The 26012-nt window shown below is 34.9% G+C and overlaps 1 protein-coding gene across 1 annotated transcript in view; it reads left to right on the forward strand.

Annotated features, from left to right (window-relative positions):
• Positions 1-26012, forward strand: part of KCNH8 (potassium voltage-gated channel subfamily H member 8) — a 119825-nt gene that overhangs the window by 68243 nt on the left and 25570 nt on the right. Inside the window, exons 7-10 of the mRNA XM_021385557.1 lie at positions 8976-9173; positions 13541-13740; positions 15709-15958; positions 20908-21122. Of these exons, the coding sequence (XP_021241232.1) occupies positions 8976-9173; positions 13541-13740; positions 15709-15958; positions 20908-21122 (863 nt within the window). The remainder of the gene's footprint in view (positions 1-8975; positions 9174-13540; positions 13741-15708; positions 15959-20907; positions 21123-26012) is intronic.

Here is a 26012-nt window from a genome sequence, read left to right on the forward strand (position 1 = left end):
TTATAAGCAATGATATTTGCAGTCTTCTCACAGTCAATTTAGAGCTGGAGTTTGTCAAATAATTAAAACTTAATTGTCAGTTTTTTGGCACTTTTGTGGGCTCAGCTGTGTTTTTGTTGCTACTAACAATATTACAATTAGATCTTAGAGGGTTCTTTCCTCTATTAATCCCTTGATTGAGCACCTCTTTCTGAAACTACTGAGTTCATTACATATTTATTGTGCCATGAAAACTTCATTTTCTGTGAGTACAATGGGTCAATATCTTGTTATGACTTTTTCAAGTTGCATGAGTTAAAGTTCTACAATATGTAATTATTTGTACAATAGCTTCTAAGTATATATTCAATTAGAAATACAACAATTTATTTACGAGAGGTATTAGTCAGCTTTACAAAAGAATTAAATAGGATGTCACTCTTAAAATTGAATTTATTTTCAATACCTGAAAAGGGTTAAGGTTGTATCTAAAAATGCTGTCATTAGAGGAAGTATGCATTTAGTTTGGAAAACTCCATGGTTATTAAAAATCTAAAGCATTTATCTCATTGCATATATCCAGATAGCTAGATAGTTTAAAAACTTTCCTTTAAGATCTAAAGAAAGAGACATTTTCCTCTAGACCAGAGTACAAGAAGAACACTGGTCAGTGAATCTACAAAGATTACTTCATCATTTGAGGCAGGCATTCCAAGGGGACTAGATGTGAAGATAACCTTCGCTTACATGATTTTGAAAACAGAAGTTGGTATATCATGAGTGCAGAAGCCTTTTGGAGCAATAGGGCATGCATGAATCCTCACATTTTATCTTTGTTTTTCTATCCTGACTGCCTAATGTCCAAATGTAAAATTTCTCTTCATGATGTCGCAGATGCTTGAATCATAGAATTGTAGAATCATAGAATCACAGAATCATACAATCATACAATCATAAAATCATAGAATTATAGGATCGTAGAATTGTTTGAGTTGGAAGGGACCCATGGAGGTCATTTAGTCCACATCCCCTGCAAGGAATGCAGATACCTACAGCTAGGTCAGATTGCTCAGAGCCCTGTCCAGCCTGACCTTAAATGTCTCTAAGGATGAGGCTTCTACCACTGCTCTGAGCAACCTGTTCCAGTGCCTCACCACCCTTACTTTAAAAAACTTCTTCCTTATGTCCAATCTAGATTCCTCTTTTAGTCTGAAACCATTTCCCCTTGTCTTATCACAACAGACCCTGTTAAAGAGTCTGTCTCCTTCTTTCTTATAGCTCCCCTGTATATATTGATAGGCTGCTATCAGGTCTCCCCAGAAATCAATGATACAATTCCCAAAGTCCAACAGAGTATTATGATTTCAGCTGATATGTCTTCAAATGCACTTTTATTTTTGGTCCTTAATAAAGAAGTGAGAGAGATGCAAAGATATGTCCCATATAGCACCATTGTTAGGATCATCTTTATGTCTTGGATTTGGCTCCTGTGCAAATCCTCCTTCATTTGTTAATTTAGTAAAGATGCAATAAAAATTCTGTCCAGTGTCTCTGCAATGCAAGACAAATGGCATTTTTATTAAATCTATCCATTCCTAGGGCCCACTTAACTTCTAGTATGACAATAATCTTAAAATTTACTGCTCATTAATCCTCACATAATTTTAGAGCGAAGATATCTCAAGTTTTGTTTCTGAGCAGGGCATGGTTTTGGAACTCAAATGCTTTTCTTTTCAAAATGTTACATTTATTTTCATTGCCATAATTTGAGAGATCTCCAAAATATGCTGTTAATGATTTCACATAGTGACATAAATATGTAGCACTTACATGAATGCAGGCTTTATTTTGATTTATGCACTAGGCTTTAAAGAGATGAACATCTCTGATCAGAAACATAAAATCTTCTTATACATTTTTTCTCTCTCCCCTCCAAGGACTTTATCTACTTAATGGAAAGAGACATAGCATGCTTGATAGAAAATGAGACAGTTTTATTTTTGGTGTGTTTTTTTTTACCATCTGTAACGTGAGCATTCATCAAGCAAAACTTGTATATACATCCACAGAAAATATTCTGCAGATTCCATAATGGTAATATCCATGAACCTTTTTTCTGTTGGCTCTTAAATATCCACTGAGCCCAGAGGTTAAGTATAATCTGCTTGTACGAAGTTAACATTGTTAACTCTTCATTATCTGGAGAAATATGTACAGTGAATGCATCAGATTGATACAAAGTATTACGACCCAGACAAAGCAATTTTGAGGAAAAGGTTTAAACAGACATAAATTAGATTTTAAAACTGTCTTGTTAGAGTTTCGTAGAGGAAAGATAAACGTGACACTACAGATTGTGGAGGGCAGATACCTTTGCCTTGCTTTGATCTGAAGCACTGATCTCCGTAATTATTGCAGGGATGGCACATCCCAGGCAGCACTTCACGTACCTGGGCTCTCACCTCAGGATCGAAGAGGGCAGCCTTGAATGGCCTTGTATGCCCCTACCACAAGTAATCCAGCCACAGGCAGTTGAGATAAAACTATTTCATATTATCCAAGTTAAATCTATTTCCTTCCTATTTCATGTCAAGGATTTCCCTCCACAAAATTTGACAGCGTGGATTTAACTGTAGCAGGTGCTCCTCTGGTGACTCACATTATGAGTCTCTCCCATGCCCATGTAATATATTTTTCTAGTGTAAGAAAAAATAATTAAACATATTGTAATAAGGAATATGACTCCAAGGGTCATATTTTATAATGAAATAAAAATAAGAAAACAAATTATTAAATTCCTTTTGGAATTGCTTTAATAATTTTAAGCAGAGCTTTGGTTCTTGAGAAAATTGTCAATGGATTTTATCAAATTTGTTCTCTTTCTTATTTTAAATTTCCATTATATGTACGAAAGCATGTTAACAAAGACAAAAGGTAGTAGATTAGTCCCAACAGTTCCTCACTGTCATGCAACTATTATGGTTATGAGTATTGTGCGGATACAGAAATCTTCCAAGTCTATCTCTCATTCACTGCCACTGAACTTTTATTTATTTTTAAAGCCAGCTAGATCTTTTCTTCAAACATAACCTCCAGGCCAAATTTGGTCCTTTGTAGCCTAAGGCTGTTGACATGCCATGTAAGTGCACGTCAAGGTCTTTATTTTGAAAAGAGTAAGAATTCATTTCCCATGCTTTACTAGTGTGCAACTATGCTATGTAGCATTGATGATGTGGTTGCATTTTCACAGTCCTAGAACCTGCATCTGTATGACACTTTTAAGACGGTGGGGTTTTCTATTTTAAATGTGAAGAAAAGCATGGTTGGAAGTATGATTACTCCTGTCATCTCTTGGGGTCTTTAATCCTAAAACCATCTGCTCCAGTACCTGTGTGCCTCTCCTAATATGACAAGCAAAATTCCAAAATAGATCAAACCTGCAAAGAAATTATAGATTTTTTGACAATGAAAGGATAACAGCTGTGTTCCATGGGATTAAGTAGTTTGATTGCTGCTGTTTAATGTATTAATACTCTAGAAAAAAATGCAAATGGTGTTGTAGTTGTCAAAAATAATTTGGCTAGGCAGGATTAAAAAAAGGCTTTAAGGACATTTAGAAGAATAAATGGGTAATAATCATAATAGCATAGGCAACTTTTTTTTTAATACTTCAGAGTCATGCACAATCAAGCAGTAAAATAATTTGGTTTTATACAAGTTTATGTTTTCAGTGCATTGTGCTAGTTAGAAACAACGAGATCAACTATGGAAATTTCACAGGAAGCTACTTAACTTGTAAAGCTAACGTTTTAATGTCAAATGACAACTAGGGTTCGAGGAGGTAGAATACATTAATTTATAAAAATGATAGTAAAAATGATAGTATTATGTAAAAATATAAAACAATAGTATCTTCTTATTTCAAATACAGTATTAGTTCTGTTTTCCTCTTTTTAAATCATCTTCAACTACAGCATGAAGAAATGCATTCTGAAGAAGCAACTTAGCTGATGAAAGTGATTGAGACAAAAAAAAAGTCTCAAATATTGATGCCACAAGAGCTTTTACAAGTGGGGAATTTACTTACTTGTTTTATTTGTACAAGTGCTTTGTCCTAAGATCTATTTTGAGAAGGTTAATATTTCATGGAAGCAGGAGAGATACAGGCTAAAATTTTTGCATCAGTGGGATCCTTGCAAAAGACTTTGCCCATTCTTTGCCCAATTGAAATATGAGAAGATCTTTTGTAGATCTGAGTTTACAGCTACATATTGAAGAGCTGGTATCATTTCCCATACATACCTGTAGCAACTTATTGTCTGGCTGTAGATCTGAAATGAGAAGCTGTCAGTAGTGAACTGGAACTGCTGTGGTGGGAGTTAATACAGTTCTCAGGGCACATGGTAATTTTCATTATAAAATGTATTCCATTGATAAAGGACCTAATTTCTCATCTACTTTTTCTTTAATAACTCCAAATTGTTTGCTGAAACTTGGATTTGAGACATAAAGTATACAGACTATTGCGTTAAAATTTATAATGCATTTATAGTGAAAGGCTGAATGTGATTCAGTTCAAAGGATATTTTTTCACCTTATTTTTAGTGTTTGGGGCTTATTTATACTTTTGTTTTTTGTCCTCCAGTATTTCTAGATATTTGAGGGTTTGGTTTGTGGAATTTTTTTTTTTTTAAATTATTAAGTTTTTGGAGAAGAATAAAGCACATGGTGCATCTAATGCAAACACTGCAATTCTTTGTGTTTTCACTTAGAGCTCCAGAGTTTTTCAAGAGAGTGAGAAAAACATATTTGTATCAGAACATAACCTTAGGGTTAACTGAGGTGTGATAGTGTCCCTTAGGTCACCCCAGACTTTCTCATTATATATTCCTTTTTCTTACTACCATCATAACCTTACTTATTCTCTTTCCCCACTAATATGAAAGAATCAAGTATGGTCTGGCCCTAAATGAAGTTCAAACACTCTTTGAACATAAAAATATGATTTTGAAGGAGCACATAGGCTCTTCTACTTTTTTATTGCCCCTAAAAATATATGATTCCCCTGAATTTGGTATGGAGCCACAGCTGAGAGGCTTGTCACACCCTTTCGCTTTCAGTATCTTCACTGCTGTGCTCTTGGGGAACTCTTTTTCCTTTCACACATTCAGGAATTCTCTAAGAGATAGTCTTCATTCATACCTCTTTGCACTTCCTGATGACATAGTCCAGAGTAAACCAGAGTTTAGATTTACTTACTAGCTGGAAAAAAATGTGCGTCTGTTTCATAGAATAAATGATATACGTAATTAATTTGTTAGATCATACAACTATGAAACTGTTGAAATTAAGTACCAGTCAGGATTTTAGTATGTTAAATATCTGGCAAAAAAAAGGAAAATCTAAGTAATATAAAATTAGTCTATGAGTTATAGAGAGAGATATACCTGTTCCATGCAGTGCAAGAACCAAAGTGAAGACTAAGTTTCTGGTAAGTGAGATATTGAGTTTTACAGCCACTTATAAAATATGTCATCTATGAATTCTTAGATGCTTGTTTATATTTCTGCTGGTATGTGATTACTTCCCAGATATAGATAAATGAATCTCAATAAGGATTTTTCCAGCAAGTTTCAAAGTAGTCCAATGGAGCTAGATATCCAATTGTTACTGAATTTTTCAGTGAAAGGTGGTGAAGCGCTCTTTTTCCCTTTGAAAAGTTTTCTACTTAATTGTGTTAACTGATGCTTTAAAATGGTTCTGAAGTCACAGAGCCATATCTAGATAATGCTAATTCAGAACAAGACAAGATTCATAACATTAAATTCTAGGATGCTCTCCCTTTGACTATGAGGTACAATTATTTTTCGTTTCTTCCCTGAGGGCAGAAATTAATTTCTCAAGTTTGCCAGAAAATGTACTGAGAAGTGTTAACTACAGAAACCAAAATTAAAAAGCATTAGACAATGATGCTATCTCATTACCTTGTCTTATCTATACCTCCACCAGGAAAAAAGGTACTATTTTCAACGAAAAATCTCAGAAGCATAGCTGACCTGGAAGATCTTGAAGCATTCTACATACTTTGAAATTTCATCCTGTATCTTTTCTTCAAAAGATCCCAATTAGAATAATTTTAACACCCAAAATAGATATGAGAAGCTGTAAATGTCCTTATCTACGAATCAGAACAATATATTTATCTGGTTTTCTCTTTCCGATTTATATTTTTGTTCAAATCTCATGGTCCATATCTAATGAAAGTTACCTAATAGCTTCTCTTTATATAGCAAGCATTTTGTAGAAATTGTTAACAATTGCTAATAATTACTAATTGCTACTGATGTAGATCAGTGATAATTCATTCATCTTACTGATCAAGATAGTTCATCCAATCCTCAGTTACATCACAGAACTGGACACAGAGTGGTGAACTTGTCTAGAATAATGATGCAGAGAGATCGTCAGGGCCAGAAATGCTTATTAGCAACTCTAAAATGCTAAATATTATGTTTATTATTTCAGTTGTAGAATAATTTAAAACTATATGGATATTTCTACTGTTTGATACAATTTAAGTGCATATATTTTTAAATCTCAACTAGCAATAGTGGATTTTTAGGAGCAATGTTATTTCGTTTAGATTAGTACATTTAAAAGAAGGAATGATTCTATGTGTTTCTGTCAATTTAAAAATGGACTCAGCTACTGTGGCTAACACAAAATGTATTTTTCTAAGCGTGAGGCTGTTAGTGTTTTGTATGAAGTTACAGTAGATAAACTCATCTTTTTTTGTTTGATTGCTAAAAATGAGGTGAGGAAACCTTCAATGAGCTGCAATATGAATATTTATAACAGTGAATGTGATAGGAAAGGACAGAAGGGTAGGAATACAGGGGCCAAGAAATGGGAGCTTTTACAACATTCCCAGGAAATATATTTTCACCTAAGGGACGTTATTTCAGTATCCACATATCAACTACAGTTATTCAAAATAATTTATTTAATTTTTGACAATTTTGTGATTGTTCATATGTACTACATGTCTGATAAGATATATCCAGTTAAGAAAGCAGAGAAGGATGGTTTGCAGATGTTTTCCTGGGGAATTGTATTTTAGGCTTTCAAACCTACTGTTGAAATATACAATGGTAGTTCTGTATATCAGGCTTAGACAGACTTTTATTAACTCCATCTACTATCAGGAATTGTATTAGGCTTTTGTTCTTTAATATATGGGTTTACATTCTTTAATGCAGGCATAGGAATGAAATCAGCTATATTAAGGACCATATCATTGTTGAAGAAATGGTATTTCTGTGAGATAGCACTGCAGTAGGAAGCAGCAAGAGGACCCAAACCAGCAGAAAACTAAGGCATCAATGCAAACCTGATAATATAACCGCAATAATTGCAAGACTGATTAATTGCTTCAAGTTTCTGCAGTATTCATCCTTAAAGCATTGATTGTTTGTATGCACATAAACTGTTAAGAGCATTCAGCAGATAGTGCTGCACAGACACCTCTAATTATTTGCTACGACTGTGGATGGGATGCAAGCCTTATCTTGTGCCTTCCCCATGCAATTACTGCTGGCACCTGCTGACACTACTTACCATGTAGCTGGATTGGCAGCATCAGTTAAGTTACAACTTTTGCTTTTCTTTCATTTTAGGCAATTAGGAGACACAAATATAAAATAGCCTGATATGATTACTGCTCTCTACCAGCTATGGCTAGACCTTATGCTGTTATTATCCATTCTTTCTGGCTTAGCTTTCTCTGTAGGCAGTTGTGCAAGAGTCTAGTGTTGAGGACTGCACTGTGTGGTAGCAGTAGAAACTGAACAAGCCTGCCTTAGGGGGTAAATACTTACAAATTTTTCCCCAGTGTAATTCAAAACATTGAGTTAGACACTTAAAATGTATCACCTACTTTTGCAAATAGTCTGTACAGGAGGAGTTTCCCTGGTACACACTTGATCTAGTCCAAAATGAATAAATGTATGCTGAGTGGAGTGGGAGAAGAAAGCAAGCTTCAGAAAGTGGTTCAGTCTTTCGGTGCATACATGACTGGCCATAATTACTGAAGCTCTCGCATAGGACAAGGAGAGCTCCTACCACTTCTAAAAGTACACTAAGTACTAGGAACACTTTGTTGTGATGATTATACCTGAATATCTAGGAAGAATTCCCACTCCACCAAGCAAACAGCTTAACAGACAAAAGTGGGCACGCAAATTGATTTTAGTCTTTTTTTTTTTGTCTATACTGAGTTTTGCAAAACACTACATTTATGCAATTCTTTGAGGTTGTTTCTTTTCCTGTTGAAAAACAGGAATAATATATTTTTCATCACTTGTACTTTCTTTCTTTTTTTTTTTTTTGTAAATATCTATGAGGCAGTATCTAGTTCTACTTTCTGTGGTGTTCATACACTCATTTAGCAAAATGAAAAGAAACATTAATTTAGTAATTTAATATTTACTGAAAATTCAGAATCTCATCTTCAGGAAATTAATAATGGTTTGTATGTTGTGTTTAGTTGTCTGAATTTTTCTATTGTAAAGATAAACATGTAAAAGGCTCTAAATATGTAATTATTTTTATAAGAATTTAATCCTAGAATCTCAGAAATCTTTCCAAGTATTTATTAATGGAAAGAATCAAATCAATGTTGCATTCTTGTTGCAGTGTTACTATGGGATGACTTTTCCTTTTCTGTTCCTTAGTGGATTTTGTGAATTATCTAATTTGACTTGTAATATACAATTCAAAAATAATTTATTTCAACACAGAAATCCAGTTCTCCAGGGAAACGATCTTTTACATGCTGTGTAACTTTGTACAGTTTCATTTATTTTTGTTCTTGGAATTCTGTGTAGAATACAGCATCTTCTAAACAAGTGTTTTATAACATCATGTTGTTTTACAAAGTGTGTAGTAGTCATGGTTTCAGTATTCCTTAACTATTCCTTTTATGGTTTGTTTTTCAGGTTGGCTTCATGAACTAGGAAAACGAATAGAGTCTCCTTACTATGACAATAATACACTAGGAGGCCCATCAATCAGAAGTGCCTATATAGCTGCCCTATATTTCACCCTCAGCAGCCTCACAAGTGTTGGGTTTGGAAATGTTTCAGCCAATACTGATGCTGAAAAGATCTTCTCCATTTGCACAATGCTCATAGGGGGTAGGTACAATGCTAAGCATCATATGAATTGTTTTGGGGATAGAGGAAGTAAAATAAGAGCTGAAACTTTGCTAGGTTTTGATTTAAGAACAAACAGAATCATTAATTTTCAATGACAAAAAGAAGTAAAAAGTGTTATTGTTTTTAAACTGGATAAACTCCCTCATGCAGGCTTATCTCCAAGCTTTTAATAGTAACATCATCCAATAAAATACAAACTCATCCTATTGTGAGTGGGTGCCAACGATGCACCAAGGGAGTGACTGCCTTTTGATTATGTGCCTGACACAATCTCAGTCAGTCAAATAATAAGTGCATGTTCAACTCCAGATCAGTTCCCACAACAGCCCTGGGAAAAAAATGGCAAAGGGAGGATGACAGCCCAAAAGTGTATCTGAATGTGAGCTGTGATGTATCCATATCTGAAGCACCAGCCTAGACAGAAGGCAGCAGAGACAAAACAAAGATGGGTGAAATGTTGGATGAGCCATAAGTAACTCCAGTGTAAGGAAAAAGCAGTTCAATTATCACTAAGTAGATTTTTCCACATCCCTACTTCAGATTTGCTTCAAAGATGCAGTATTTTTGTCATGCCTGGAGCTCTTACTTGAATTTGTAGAGCTTCATAAACCCAAGCCAGTGGAGAAGGTACATGCAACTCTCTATTTACCTTCCTCTTACACTTCTCACTCCAAAAAAAAAATTAAAAATAAATTAACTGTTCTGTTCTATAGTGCATACATCACACATCTCAAAGGTGTCGCAGTGGCTACGAAGGGCAAACAATCCCTTCATGTTTTTTCTAATTTTTGTGGACATACTAGTAGCTATTTCTACCACCCATCTTCTAGAAGATTTGTCTGCAAGGCATTGATTGTCATTTTTGCAGCATACATTTTCTTGGCCAAAATTAAATTGACACTTTTAAATGTGGAAGCCAGGGAACATGATGAATAACCTGCAAAAGATATATTTACAACATCCACTGGTGTTAAAAATGCTCAGGAATTATTTCCATTTTTCTCGGTTCTGAAAATGAGCAGCAATAATATAATGAATCATTCAACAATTTTGACAATGTCACAGAAGCCAGACAACTCATTAATTACTCTTGCTGCTGGCATAATGTTATGCAGCTTTAAAATACAATGCTTTTTGGCTTTTACTACATAAAATCTGTTGGAATGAAGGAAGAAGTATTCATTTATATCAAGAAATCAAGAGATATTCTGAGTAAGGCAGTGGTGAATATTTAATTCACTTTGATATAGCAGAGCTTTCACAATCCTAATAGAATATAATATAAAAGTATCCAACACTTCTATTTAGTCCAGGCATAGAAATTTTTTTTTTCTATTTCTTATGTTATGGAGTGGTAGATCTAATGCAGTTGTGCACTGAATAAAGTCAACTGATTGTAGTAAGAATGAACTGAAAAGTGAAAGGCAGCAGAAGAATGTCTTTACATCTGGGAGAGCACAGGAAACTTGATACATCCACGTAAGAAAGCAGGGCAGGCTGTTTTGCAGATGTTTTCCTGAAAAACATTATTTTAGATTACATTTGAGTAAATCAGCCTAGCAGGGAAACATGAAGGAGTTAGCACCACGAAGCAGAGACTGCTCTGAAATCAATTAGGAGCAAAATGCTCCTCTGTATACTTTAGAGTATAATGTATTTTCATTTCTTAAGGTATGCTTTGATGTGAGGTTTCGTCTTATATTTAAGATTCCATAGTGGCAAGTGATGTCTCGAGAAAAATTGAGGCTTTTTTACAGTAATCATACCAAACCATTAGTTTATGAAATTTCAGGTAGAATGGCTAGTATGATTTGTTTTAGTAATAGTTTTTAATATGCATCACTGTCTTTTGGAATACATTCTCACTTTGCATAAAATTAACCTTACAATAAGACAAAAATTATTATGAGGATAAAACATCTTATCCTTTGTTCTGTTTAGTCTTCAAGTTGAAGACAAAATTTACTCATTAAAATTAACCAAAATTCCTAGATACCCAGCATCTGCAGAATATTAATCAAGCTTATCTTCCTACAGATCTTATTGTTTTGTATTGTACTGTATGTGTTCTACATGTTCTACATGTTCTTTGAGCCAAGAATTTATGCTTTTGTATTTAGAGATACTGGATACCCAGCCTAATAGCTCCAGTCATTTCTGGGATCGAAGGTGTTCCTCTGATCCCTAAGCAAGAAAAACGTAATTTAGATTAACATTTGAAACAAGGACATTTTATAAAATGTGGTTCCGTTTTAAAGTGTCTTGCTTCCTTTTTTGAGAATGAATTTATTTTTTCAGAAAGTAGAGTGGATCTGTGATTATTTGCTAAAGAAATCTAATTACTATCACAGCCAGGAATAAATTATCATTAGTGTAATTTGTCTTCTAATGTACATTTGCAAAGATAGATTCTCCAATAATAACACAATCCTTGATGATACTTATTCCAATAATAGCATTGCAAAAATTCCTACACTGTTCAGCTCCTAACCTCAAAGCCTATGGGAGATTGACGTGATTTTTGCATATGCGTCCATAACCTACACAGTGTTTTATACCTCCCCACCTTTTTAAAGTGAATATCATATACTCAAAACACAGTGCTACACTATCTTCAGCCTAGCTGAGTACTTCTATTATAATACAGTTATCAAACATTACACAAGTCTCCTGTATTTTGTTGAACAAGATTCTGATTTAGTAATTCACATCAATATCAGCAGCAACACTTGGCTAATCCAACTGATTCTTCTTAAAAATAAATTTTGAATCATACATACTTTCTCTTTCTAATATTCAAATCTGATCCTTTTCTTTCTGCTCTGTTTTTTATCTTCTTTTATGTATGGACAGTGGATCACTTGTTATTATGCACTATATAGTTATGAAACTACACAAATAGTGCTTTTTCAATTTTTCTGCACTACTTTCACAATAAAGACATGAGTATTGTTGCTAGCAACTTTTTGTTGGACTCCATCTGTAGTTTTCTACTCTCTGAAGCAAAGAATTTTCTGCCCATTTTTACCAAGAGAAAGAATGATTAACCATAAAACACATCTTTTCTTCGTACTACTATCCTTGTCTCTGCCTGTTTACCCTGGACTTGTGTAAATTGCCATACAAGGTCAGCATCTTGTTTGTCTTATTTATAAACCAATTCCTTTGCTACTCTGAGGAGCCTGTCTGCTTCCTTTCAAGTACTATAAAGATAGATGTCCCGTAAGAGTAGTATTCAAGCTCTTGAACAGTTTTTTTTTTTTCAGTAAACAATTTGTGAACGTGTGTATTATATACCTCAGATCAACACCATATGACTGACAATGTAGCAGTAAGTTTTCCCACTGATAATCAGCAAACGTATTTCTGCACAGACAAACCCAGGTGATCTACATCTGCAGGCATTTCTTTAGTTTCGCTTCCGGTATTTTTATTCCCAAGCTAGTCTCCAACTGTAGACAAACTCCTGGATGTCAAAACTTTCTGATAAATAATTTCACATTATATTTGACCTTCTCAAGCAACATAAGAAATTAGTTTGTCATGTTGAATGTATCTTTTCTTTTCTTTTCTTTTCTTTTCTTTTCTTTTCTTTTCTTTTCTTTTCTTTTCTTTTCTTTTCTTTTCTTTTCTTTTCTTTTCTTTTCTTTTNTTCTTTTCTTTTCTTTTCTTTTCTTTTCTTTTCTTTTCTTTTCTTTTCTTTTCTTTTCTTTTCTTTTCTTTTCTTTTCTTTTCTTTTCTTTTTTTTTTCCCTTCACATGGATTTTTACTTTCTACTTTACAGTGCTTTCCCCCCCACCTCCCCTTCTGGCTTTTTTATTTAACATCTTATTTCCCAAACATGATACATCTTTAAGTGTAGTTTGCAATCACATTCTGTTACACATAGTCCCCATTAGATTCATATATGCTCTGTAGTTCTATATATTTGCATGGCTTCTTTGAAATCTATTACAATCTATTTAGTTGATAACTGATCATTTGACTCTAATCTTTGTCCTGTTAGTTCCTCATTATTTCCTGAATTTGTCTGCTTGCATATATTTGTTTTCTTTTTCCTCAGGCCTTAAGCTTTATTTGGCTTGGACATTCTTCTGTGCTATACCCTGATGAGAAAGCAGCAGATGTGACTCTGTCCTGTCCCATTACTATGACTATTAGTGACACACACAAAAAAAAAAAAAAGAAAAGAATAATAATATGAACACTACTGCATATTTCTCATGGAAAAGAAATGTTATCTATTAATCAGGAAACTTTTTCTGCGAAAATTGTTTTTACTTTTTATGTTGCATTTTAATGCTCAACAAGTCTCTCTATACTGTTTGTAATTTCTGTCTCCCTAGCTCTGATGCACGCATTGGTGTTTGGTAATGTGACTGCCATAATCCAGAGGATGTACTCCAGATGGTCCCTTTATCACACAAGAACCAAGGATCTGAAGGACTTTATACGAGTCCACCACCTACCACAGCAGCTAAAGCAAAGGATGCTTGAATATTTCCAAACTACATGGTCTGTCAACAATGGAATTGATTCAAACGAGGTAACCAGATGAGAATGTTGTGTGTTGTGGTTGATAGTTTTGACTGCTGATTTGGAATTATAGAGGGGAGTAATTTTCTGTTTGCGATACTATGTTTTGTGTGACATTACACATGAAAGACAACATGCCTAAAATTAAAGCTGTGCTATTCTAGAAGGGATTTGCTATTAAAGAATCTGTTTTGGAACATACATATTAAAAATTCAGAGTCCTTCATAATTCAGAGCTGCTGAAGAGACACTCATCAGAAAACTTTTGGATGGTGCCAGGAACACTACATTGAACAATTTGCTTTAACCAAACACACAAAAAAATCTACTGTTTTTTCCTGCTTGTTTGTTTGCTCTTATTTTTTTACTCTCCCTCCTTCATTTTCTTTTATTCTTTGCATTACTGTAAATAAGAGGTTTGTCCTGGAAGATATTGCCTGAATGCTGAGGTTATTAATTTCCCTGTTCTTAAGTACTGATAAATTTGCAGAAAATGACATGAGATTAAAAACAGATGACATATTTCCCATTATGTCTTTGTTCTTTTGCTGGAGTGTGATTTGAATGAACCATTCCTTTCAGAGCCATTGTTATACCTGTCACTGTAAAACTCAGTGGCCTCTAAAGATAATGTGGAAACAAGCAAAAATGTTTGGGGCTGAAAATATTCTTTTCATGTGCACAGCACAAAGGGTGAGATTTTCAACACCATCTAAGCAACAGGAGCATAGCGAGATTTTCAAAGATGCTAATATGTCGCTCTGCAAATAGTGTCTCCTATCTATTTTCATAGAAACTAAAAGAGATACAAAGAGCACAAAACACTATTTGATATTGCAAACTCTCAGCTACAAAACACTATTTTTCGACATATGCACCACCATTAGCTATGAATTTCTCCAGTGATGAACAAGAGCCTATGTGCCGTGCTTATAAACATTTGCACCAGTGGACGTGATCCACTGTCACTGCTGCCACTGCTGAAACACACCACCCATCACCTCACTGCACTCACACCCACTGTTTGGTCTCCATAAACATTCAGCAAGCATTGATGAATGTCAGTGGGTGCCATTTTTTCCACATGGAGGAATTCAGTGACACGCTATTGCTTCATATGCATTTCCATGTCAGATGCCATTCTATCAGATTGTCCCTCTGTTGCCATCTGTCACATGGCAACAAAATGTAACAGAAAATTGGTAAGAAGGTGTTTTTATTAATTTTGCCATCTTCCCATCTTCAAACAGATCTTTTTTAAAAACATATATAGATAGAAATCATTAACTTTTGGCCAAGTTAAAATGGGAATATGAAGAGAAATAAGACTAAGTAAGACCATATGGTATTACTGTTAGTTTCCATAGATTCTTCTGCTGAATGTGTACCTTGACAATATTCTTTCCCTCTTTTTTTGATGTATAATTATAGCATCATAAAAAATGACTGAATATTTAAAAAAATGCTTGGAAGTGAACTATATAGAGAATTTTCTGAGTTTTCCCCTTCCGGTGGTTTTACCATAAAAGAGACAATATAGCCTGTTCATGACTTTTGTGCAAGCTTTTTAAAGAGAACCTAAACTAAGTTCACTTTGGCTAGCGTACATTAATGTATGTGTCCAAAGAGAATACTATGTTCTAACAAATGAGAAGAACTCAGATAAGATTAAGTTGTGCATTTGTACACAAATTATGCATCTTATGCAAAGATTTTTTTTCCATAGAGCCATCTTTTTATTCATGTATTTCCAGGAATTTATGAGTGTTTATCAGTGCAAAGATTTATTAAAACATAGTACATGTATCTTATCAAACAAGATAAGAAAAATGTCAAAGGAAGATTTTTGTATTGATGTGAGTCGTGCAGTAATACTAAATCAGATCTGATCTGATTTAGATCAGTCCTGCAAAGAAAAACAAATTATTTTGAACTTTTTTCTCCTTTTCACCTCTTTTTCTCTTTTTTTTTTTGACAGCTTTTAAAGGACTTCCCAGACGAGCTGCGTTCAGACATCACCATGCACTTGAACAAAGAGATTTTGCAGCTCTCCCTTTTCGAGTGTGCCAGCCGCGGATGCCTCAGGTCTCTGTCTCTGCATATCAAAACCTCCTTCTGTGCTCCTGGGGAATACCTCCTCCGGCAGGGAGATGCCCTGCAAGCGATATACTTTGTGTGCTCAGGTTCCATGGAAGTCCTAAAGGACAGCACGGTGCTGGCAATTCTCGGTATGCTTATGATCATAGCTTCAAATGTCCAACAAAGGCAGATATGTTAAGACTAATGTTAATGAAAGTATGAAGACATCTCCAGAATGTGAATTCGCTACAAAAATGATGGTTCAGTGTGTCCTAGTAGTCTTATGAGAAAGAGAAATATAATTTGTTCCAATTTTAATCTACTATTCATCTATTAATTTGCTATGACCTTCCCTGAATCATTTAGTTAGTTCTTTATTTTTTGCCCTACATAGCTTAAATTTCTAGACTGTTACCTGTATGATATTTCACTTGTAATCTGATTTTCATACACTTATTCTCTTTCTCCTTTGTATATAATGAGGTACTTACAAGCTTTTGGTGCAATTTGCTACTTTCAACCAAATTTGCTGCAGCATTGACATCTCAGAAGATGTTTAATATAAGTTCTTTAACACTTTACAAAAATTAGTGGCCAGGCATTGTTTCCACTAATGCTCACAAATAAAAGCAAACAATGTAAGCCCAATCTCACTCACTGACGAATGCATATGAACACTGGTTTTAGAACAGCCATTTGGTGAAAAGCAAGCGTTGTTTGTTCTACCAAGAGTTACTTCTTCAATCTAATTCATTCTGCCAGCATTCATCTGAGTATATTAGAACAGAAAAAGGCCAGAAGTTCTGATCTGATAAATTTGGTTTAGTTTGCTAGATGAGTTCTTTGGCTTATCTAAAGTAAAACATCTGTATCTGTAAATTTCAGTGATAGCCTCAGTTAATGCCTATTAAAGAGATTCACTTTATCTTCAGCTAAAAGACCATTAGACTTGTCAGAGTTAAAGTTTATAAAGTGTTCTGATAAAGTAAAATGTAAAATTTTACTCTGAATATAAATAATTATGATCTTAATACCTTTTTAGATTTAGACAAATTCTTCTTTCTAATAACTTTTAATATTCTCATAAAGCAGAGTTTGAAAGAACATTTCCTTTTTACTTTCTCTCCTGCTTTGTGGGATTGCACTAGACAGTTGATAATGCAAGCTTCTGATCTTCTGTAATTGAATTTCCTTTATTTTACTAACATGCATTTGATTGCCCTTTTTTTTTATTTTAGAATTTAAATGTGATACATATTCTATTTCTTTCATAACTCTTTAATTCCATTAGCTTGACAGTCCACATTACTCTATCACTCATTTTAAAAAAGGAAGTTTAAGAATTCCTCTATTTTATTGGATCACATAAATCAAAGCTATGAAATATGTCTTAGAAAAAATATAATTTTAAATATATCAAAAGAATAAGAACTACCTCCTCTGGAAATATGATTTCATTAATAATTCAATTTTCAGGCAATTCTGAAAGTTTAAAGAAAGCATCACTGTGTAATGGTAACAATGACACCTGTAAGAAAGATTAGTGGATTTCTAAGAGAAGTTAATGAAATTGTAATGCAGAAACATAAACATAATACGAGATAATGTTTCATTCCAGTGAATGGGAGCTTCAACATTTATACCTAATTAGCACCAGCCTAAGGTGAGTGAATCAAACCTGTAGGTCCTTATGAGAAATTATGCTAATGTGATGTAAATCTCAGAGAGCAGGGTTTTTTTTCATGAAAATATTGCATTACTAACAGTTCCCAGACTACACTTTTATGACTGTCACTATTCTAATTCTAGTGGAATATATTTTGATTGCTGAATTGTTCTCACTAACAAGCAATACAGCAACAAGAGATGCTCTGATTGAATACAACTGTTTAATCCTCTTGAGACTATCACTTTAATAATGATAGTTAAGATATATTTTTTAGGAAAATATATGTTAATATAATATTGGTGTATTATTTGAGCATACGTCCTATATTTGTTTAAAAATATTAACCATAAGTGATTGAGAAGATATCCACAGGGAGGAGAAAATTGTAACCTTGCACATCCCAGATTTAGAATCAAACAGATGTTTCTACATAAGCCCTTATAGATATGTTCTCTGTTGAAAAAGAAAGAGGTACTAATAATAACTTACATTACTTTGTTTACATAACAAATGTTCTTATTAAAGATACAATCATCTCACTCCCACAGTAGTTCTTAAGAAGTCTTTTGATTTTCATTCAAAAATAAACAAAAATTAGCATATATCAGATCAACCATAATGACATAAAGATTGACACTATTTCATCAAATTGTTCAATAATGATTAAGTATAACTGTAACTTTCACAGAATCATAGAATGGCTTGGGTTGGAAGGGATGCCAAGGATCATCAAGTTCCAACCCCAATGCCACAGGCAGGGCCACCAGCCTCTATATCTGGTACTAGACCAGGCTGCCCAGGGCCCCATCCAACCTGGCCTTGAACACCTCCAGGGATGGAGCATCCACAGCCTCTCTGGGCAGCCTGTTCCAGCACCTCAACACTCTTTCTGTAATGAACTTCCCCCTGACATCCAGTCTAAACCTTCCCTTCTTCAGCTTCAAACCATTCCCCCTTGTCCTACCACTGCCTACGATTCCCCTCCTTTTTATAATCTCCTTTTAAATACTGGAAGGCTGCAATGGGGTCTCCTTGCAGCCTTCCCTTCTCCAGGCTGATCAAGTCCAGCTCCCTCAGCCTGTCTTTGCACAGGAAGTGCCCTCTGATCATCTTCGTGGCCCTCCTCTGGACATGCATTATTGAATTTAATAATGTTTATATACCTAAACAGTTCTAATTAAGATGCTTGGAAATTGCTTTTGTAAAACTTGAAATATTTTTCCCATGTCTGAATAAACGTGACTAGCAGAAGATTAACCTTACCAGTTAAATGCAATCAAAGAAATAAAAAAAAATGGTTATACTTACAGTGAAAAGTAAAGGTAATTTATTTCTTAGATTCGGAGTTTATTGAAGTCTATAAACAGTACACCACGTGATAAGCAAACAGAGAAATATGTTACTTTGTAATTTATCAGATCCACTGTTCTCTAGCACTGATTCTTATTAATACTAACTGCAATTTTAAAAGAACATAAATGTATGTTTATTCTGAGGGTGAAAGAAAACCTCTGCATATGCAGAGCTTATGATAAGCATTTTTGAGAAAGTTTTACTATCTCCAAGTAAATAGAAGAAGAATTGCAAGTAGTACAAAGCAAATTATCTTATTTGAATAGCTTCAGGATTGGTTGTCTGCTTAGTTTAACTTACTCTTCAAGTACACAATTTCCTGTGTAATATCCAGGTGGGATGACACACTGGATGGACTTTCAGATTTTGCAGTCTTCACTTACTAGTCATTAATCACAGAGTACTGAAGCACTGGAAGGGATCTCTGGTAGTCACCCAGTCCAAGACATGGTTTGTACCAGCTTTGCTCCACTTCCTTGGGATTGTGTCTTCTTGTAAATTATGTTCTCCAGTCCTTGATCATCTTGATGACTCAGAAACCAAAACTGGGCATGATATTCCAAATGCAATCTGACAAGTGATGTATAGAGAAGTGTCACTTCCTTGGGACCTGCTGACTCTAGTGTTGCTAATGCTGCCCAGGATGCTCTTGACATACTTTGCTGAAAGGGCACATTGTTAGTTCATGTCCAACTTGTCTATGAGGACAACCATGTTCTTTTTGCAGAGCTGCTTTCCAGCTAGTCAGCCCTCATACAATATTACTACAGGGAGATATTCCATTACAGGTGCAGGACTTGACATTTATTTTTACTGAATTTCATCAGGTTCCCCTCAAAGATTTTCCTCCAGCTTATTAAGGTCCCCTGAGTAACATATGCTTTTTCCCTCAGCATATCAGCTACTTGCACTGTCCATGTCTTTAATAAAGACCATCTGCATTAACCTTTGAGAAAGACCTCTGGTTTTTAGCTTGGAGAAGAGAAGGCTCCATGGAGACCTCACTGTGGCCTTCCAGTACTTGAAGGGAGCATATAAACTGGAGGGGGTACAACTGTTTACATGGGTAGATAGTGGCAGGACAAGCGGGAATGGTTTTAAACTAAGGCAGGGGAGGTTTAGGTTAGATATTCGGAGGAAGTTTTTCACTCAGAAGTGGCACACTGGAACAGGTTGCCCAAGGAGGTTGTGGATGCCCCATCCCTGGAGGCATTCAAGGCCAGGCTGGATGTGGCTCTGGGCAGCCTGGTCTAGTGGTTGGCAACCCTGCACACAGCAGGGGGGTTGAAACTCGATGATCATTATGGTCCTTTTCAACACAGGCTATTCTATGATTTCTGTGATTCAATAAATGCTCTTTGGACCTAATAGATCAAATCCTTATGTAAGCTCTTCAATAAAATGTTAATGTTCTTCAATACATGGTCACTTGTCCATAAATGAAAATATAATGGCTTAAGAATTCATTCTTTTTTCTAGACTGAAGTGCTATTAAGTTTCCTGCTTATTGTTACCCAGTACAACTAAGATACATCATGAAGTGTACCTACACAACTATAAGCATCACAACCTGTGAAGGTTTTACAATAAAAATTCTGAGTAATAGTTTAATTTGAATTGAGTATTTACATTTAATCTTGTCATTGTTAAAATCTCAAGTTAACACCTGCCTATTCAAATGAAATAAATCAACAGAAAAACAATAACAAAACAGAAACATGATCTTCCCTTTTTAACTTAAAAATGCCACCTGCTATTTAGTATTGGAATAAATCTTAATATTTTTGTATGTGTTTATTGCTTCCTTAAATTAGGTAGTTATATGTCCATAAATTAGTCTTTGTACCTCTGGTTAATTACATACAACATTGCTCCTGAAACAAACAAACAAACAAAAACAAAAACAAAAAAACAGGGGCAGCTTTTGGATAGCAATACTTTTGAAAGCTATTAATTAAAAAAATCATTAGGAACTATGGGTTTTAAAATTTAGTAACTGCTAAACAGAGTTATAAAAAAAACAGTAGTCAAGAACTACTTTGCTTTGAAGTTGATTCTTTTCATTTTTTCTTTTAGGTAAAGGAGATTTAATTGGAGCAAACCTATCCATTAGGGATCAAGTCATTAAAACAAACGCAGATGTTAAAGCTCTAACTTACTGTGACCTCCAATGCATTATCCTCAAAGGTCTCTTTGAAGTTCTTGATCTTTACCCAGAGTATGCTCACAAGTTTGTTGAAGACATACAGCATGATCTCACTTACAATTTAAGAGAAGGCCATGAAAGCGATGTAAGTATTTTTAAATATCTCTGCAGATATTGTTAACTTTAAAGATGTTTTTCAAGCCTTAATTAGTAATCATAATTTTATCACAGTAAAGAAATAATACACATACAATATACACAATAATATACATATATATAATATACATATATAATACACAATAATGCATTAAAAGGACCACTTGTTCAATTTGTTTGATAATTCGACCTTTATTTGTTGATCTGTCAATCAGATCATAAATAGAGAATACGTTCTCTGCCTCTAGTTTTTCAATAGAAAACATCATTTGATAGAGAACAAACTTCTTGGTTATTTTGTCACTTTTTTCCTTATATTTACAAATAATTCATATATAAAGCGCATGTCCAAGTAAAGATATTTTTCTTTATGTTTTCAAAAATATCGTGTGCCAGTCTAATGAACTTTCATTTCATCACTTCGTAGTTGAGAACATTTTTATATTTTCAAACCAGGAAACATTTGTTTCTCATTGTACTTCAACTAGAGTGTATTTTTTCATTTCAGTAGGAAACTTAACGTGAAACAAGAAACAAGAAAGACTTCAGGACAGATTTACCAAAATATTTTCACTGAAATTGTATATCAAATATACATTTAGATTTTAATACAGAAAGCTTTTATTGAAGCTCTCCTTTTCTGATTGTATCATGTGAATAAACAGAAGTCGTGGGGCCTGGGTTAACCCAATCTTAATAATAAATATGGTCAAATTTTCAGATTAGTCTTATTAGTTCAAGTCTTTGTGTTGCACTGCTCCTTATCCTACAGAGAGAAGTAGCACTGAAAGCACATGCCTAGGGACAAGGATACTCTCAAGGATACTCTATTATTGTTTCTTGGCTAGTTGGTATTGCTTCAGTGCTTTTCTGTATGCTGAAAAATCTGTGGTTTCATGTACCAGCTGCATACACATTCAGCTTTTATAAAATCGAGGATGGCTACTTCCAACACAGATTTGCAGCTGAGAATGAGTCGTAGAAGTGCAGAGTAAGAGATCTTCCTCACTCTCATTTCAGATGGGATTTAAAGCACTGAAGAAAGTTCTAAAGAACTTTTACTGCTTTAAAGAGGAAAATATTTTCTGAACTTGTGAATATGCACTGTATTTTCGTGGTATAATCCATTATTTTAAAATAAAAGGAAAATAAAAGAACCTGACACTGGTTAGCATCCAGTGTCACAAGCAAATATAGAAGGCAGAAGATGGTTCATCTTAGTGTTACTTCCTCCTACATTCTTGAGTTAACTAAGCTCAGTATTACCTAGTATAGGCTTGTATTGTTTTCATATCTGAACTGAGCTTGTTCAAGCTCATCTGATTTCTGATCCAAACATTTTACTTATCAGTCAGAATGAAGAGCAGATATAGGTGGAAAAATTTGCTCCACCAGAAGCGTTCTCTCTAAATGAGGAGAGCTGCCTATGGCAGTAACAAAGGTGCCTGATCAACAACTTGTTTGCTTTGCAAACCTAAAGGGTGCGGTTCCTATAATATACCGTATCTTCATGAATAAAACTTTCACACAGAGATAATTTGTGTATTATCTGATGTTTTACTCTCACAGAATATTAAGAAGGCGGCTTTCAGAAGTAAAATGTAAAATTTTCTTGTATGAAAATATGACATATTTTAAATATGGTATTATGTCTTGAGAACTGTGTTATGGAAGAATTTGGAAGGTGTGATACTATCTTGACCACTCTAAGGCAGGGAGTTATTACTTCTGTGTATGCTATAACTTCTGCAGCTTTGTGGGGATTTGGGAGTGTGAGAGTTTTTCCATAGTTAAACAACAGATTGATTCATTTGAATAAGTCAATTTCTCACCCCTTTTCCTTTAATGTTTTAAATGAATGCCAATCTGAAATTGAATGTGAATTTAATGCCTGAAACTGGATCAGTAACAGTATTTAGGATCAGCTGAGCTACAAAGTGAAATAGTGAAAATTTCTCCACTTGGCAAGTGCTTTTCACACTAGGGTTGGGTGAATTGCAGATCAAAATAGGATGAAATAGCATGACTTACCAAGTGTCTTTCAGACTTTACCTAAAGCATTATTGCTATTTTAGTCGCAGATCACCTAAACTGCCTTAAGTTGCAAATTTCCAAACATCAACTTCTCATTGCGCATAAAATTGAGTAAGAGCTTTGAAGTGAATGGCAACCAGGTGGACGAAAAAGGGATAGAATTAATTGGAAGTTTCCTGATCCTGGATACTTAGCAACAGAACTACCCACCACACTGTTTTCTTGGTTCATTTAGAGGTTTATAAGTGTACGTAAAGATGGGCTGCATACGCAGTAAAATCCAAGAATGGCATAATGGTGGAAAAGGCTCCTGGACTCCATAACTACTACACTTTTCAGTAAAGCAAAGAATATCTGCAAGAAGCACCAAGTAGAACATGCAGCTTGGTTATAGAAAGATTGAAATGTTGTTTAACTGATTTTGAAAGAAAAGATCAGGAGATTTGAAGTACAGGATCTGGCAATCATATAACTATTTCAGCCTCTAATGAGTAACAGAAACAAAGGAAAACAGAGAAATAAAGTTTCAAAAGGTCTTCATAGTAGCTCTGAAGACAGAAGTCCTTCAATGATTCATGTATATAACATTTAATAGTTGTGCAATCACAATAGCAGTACTATCATGCCATCTTTTCATATATTCTCATTACAGCAAGGTGTGAATTAGAAAGACGTCTTTGTGTTGATTACAGATTTTCTATTCTTTGTTATATTTGCTGAATTTTGGTGGAGAAACTAATTCCACTAAATGTACAAAATGACCTCAGTGCAGTTAGAAAAAGCTGATTTGTTTGGTAGCAAGTTGTGACATTAAAACAATTTAGTCCTTCTAGCCTTTCAACCAATTTTTCTAGGTCTTTGATATCATAGTCATGAGATAGTTTGCTAGGTGACACAGATTTCAACATCCCCTCACCCACAGGACTTTTTGCACAATATATTACAGACTGCATACACAGCAGGCAGAAAGAGAATCAGATGTCTGACTTGATAAATCTAGGCAGTCAGAAGAAGGTTCATTCAATGCAAAATACAATTATATGAAAGAAACTGGAAATAATTTTGCTATCCACCAGCCCTGGAAAATGTTTTATTAAGTAACAGATGCTCATAACTTGTTTTTATTATCTTATAAGAAACTTAGGTAAATATTTTCACAATATCTTTGTTGACTTGGTAACCATTTTTTGTCACTAAGAGGGCTGCTCTGAAGGCAATGCCTCCTTTTTTATTTTGTTGGCCCATGATGTCAGAGGTTCAACAAATGGCAGCAGAAGGGCAGCCTGACAAAATGGTGTCTGTATGAAGCGCATAGGAAGCAAAAGTGTGGAACTGACTTCCTCCATGCAGAAAAAGCAGCACCCGTTAACATTCATCAACATTTGTGGATGGAGACCAAACTGTGGATCTTATCTGACAATAAGTCAGTGAGTGGTGCATTTCAGCTGTGACAGCAGTGACATGAAAGACAAGCTGCATTCCAGATGGCCATGCACAGCTGTCACACCACAAAACGAAGAGTGTCTCAATCAGCTCATCCACACAATTTAGTGAAGTGTGACCAGAGAACTGTGTACAGAGCTGAATATTAGCCTCAATGCTTTGGAAATGATGGTGGCAAAATCAGGTGGGTCCCTCAAATGCTCATGCAAGAACAGAAAGAACACTGTATACAAATTTGTCAGGACCTATTGAACCAATACAAGGCTGAAGGTGACAGTTTCCTGGATCCCATTCCTGGATTACCATTCATGAGAAGTGGTTTCACTGCTATGAGCTGAAGACAATATGGCAGTCTGTGGAGTGGCAACATATGAATTCCACATTGCAGAAAAAGTTCAAGATGTAGTCCTCAGTGGGTAAATTGTTGTTCACTGTTTTTGTGGATAGGAAAGGTATGATCCTTCTGGATTTCCTGGAGCCTGGAAAAGCCATCAACTCTGTTACATCTGACTGACTGCTACAAGCTGAAGGCTTGGACTTCCAGAGTCAAGCCAGAGAAGAAGACAACCTCTCTCTTGCAGTATGGTAATGCAAGGGCCCATACCAGTTTGAACGCTGTGGAGCACATCGCCATACTTGTCTGGACTGTCCCACCACACCTGCTTTATAGTCTGGGTTTGGTGCCTTCAGACTTCCATCTGTTTGGCCAGTGAAATTTGGACTGTGTGGGCAACATTTTCTTAGCGATTATGCCATCGCAGCATCTGTGAAACAGCAGGTCACCTCTACTGGTGCAGATTTTTATAAGCACGGCATGCAGGCTCCTGTTCACTGCTATCAAAAATGCATACCTAATGGTGGTGGCTATGTTGAAAATTAGCGTTTTGTGGCTGAGAATTTGTTCCATCAAATAGTGTTATTGTGCTTTTTGTATCTATGGTAATTTCCATGGAAATAAATAGGAGACATTACTTTCTGAGCAACCTACGTAGTTACTCCCTGTGTCTGCACAGAAGTGTCTGTAGTGTAGGTGTTACAATTCATCAAAAAGAAAACAGCAAAGGCCAATTACAACCAGACTGATGCAAAGTACAAGAGGCTCCCTTGACACCTATGCTAACCCTCAAGCTGTAATTAAGTCCCAAAGGAAAATAAGATACATGCAGACATATGCATCTTTGACTGACTAGAACACTATAAATACGTGTCATTTTCTAAAAGAAAAGGTGGCATACCTGAAGATTCAAACATCCTTCTTTGTAGACAGGATCTGTAATTAATAAGTTTATACTTTTTCTAACTTTAAAAATAGTATTTCACCTCTTACAGAGAGCTTTCCTGCTCCCTCCCCTCAATGGAAGACATGCTGTTCTGTTTAAAATGAAAATATTCAATCTCTGAA

The sequence above is a fragment of the Numida meleagris genome, chromosome 2 (assembly GCF_002078875.1).
Source record: "Numida meleagris isolate 19003 breed g44 Domestic line chromosome 2, NumMel1.0, whole genome shotgun sequence".
Taxonomy (NCBI): Eukaryota; Metazoa; Chordata; class Aves; order Galliformes; family Numididae; genus Numida; species Numida meleagris.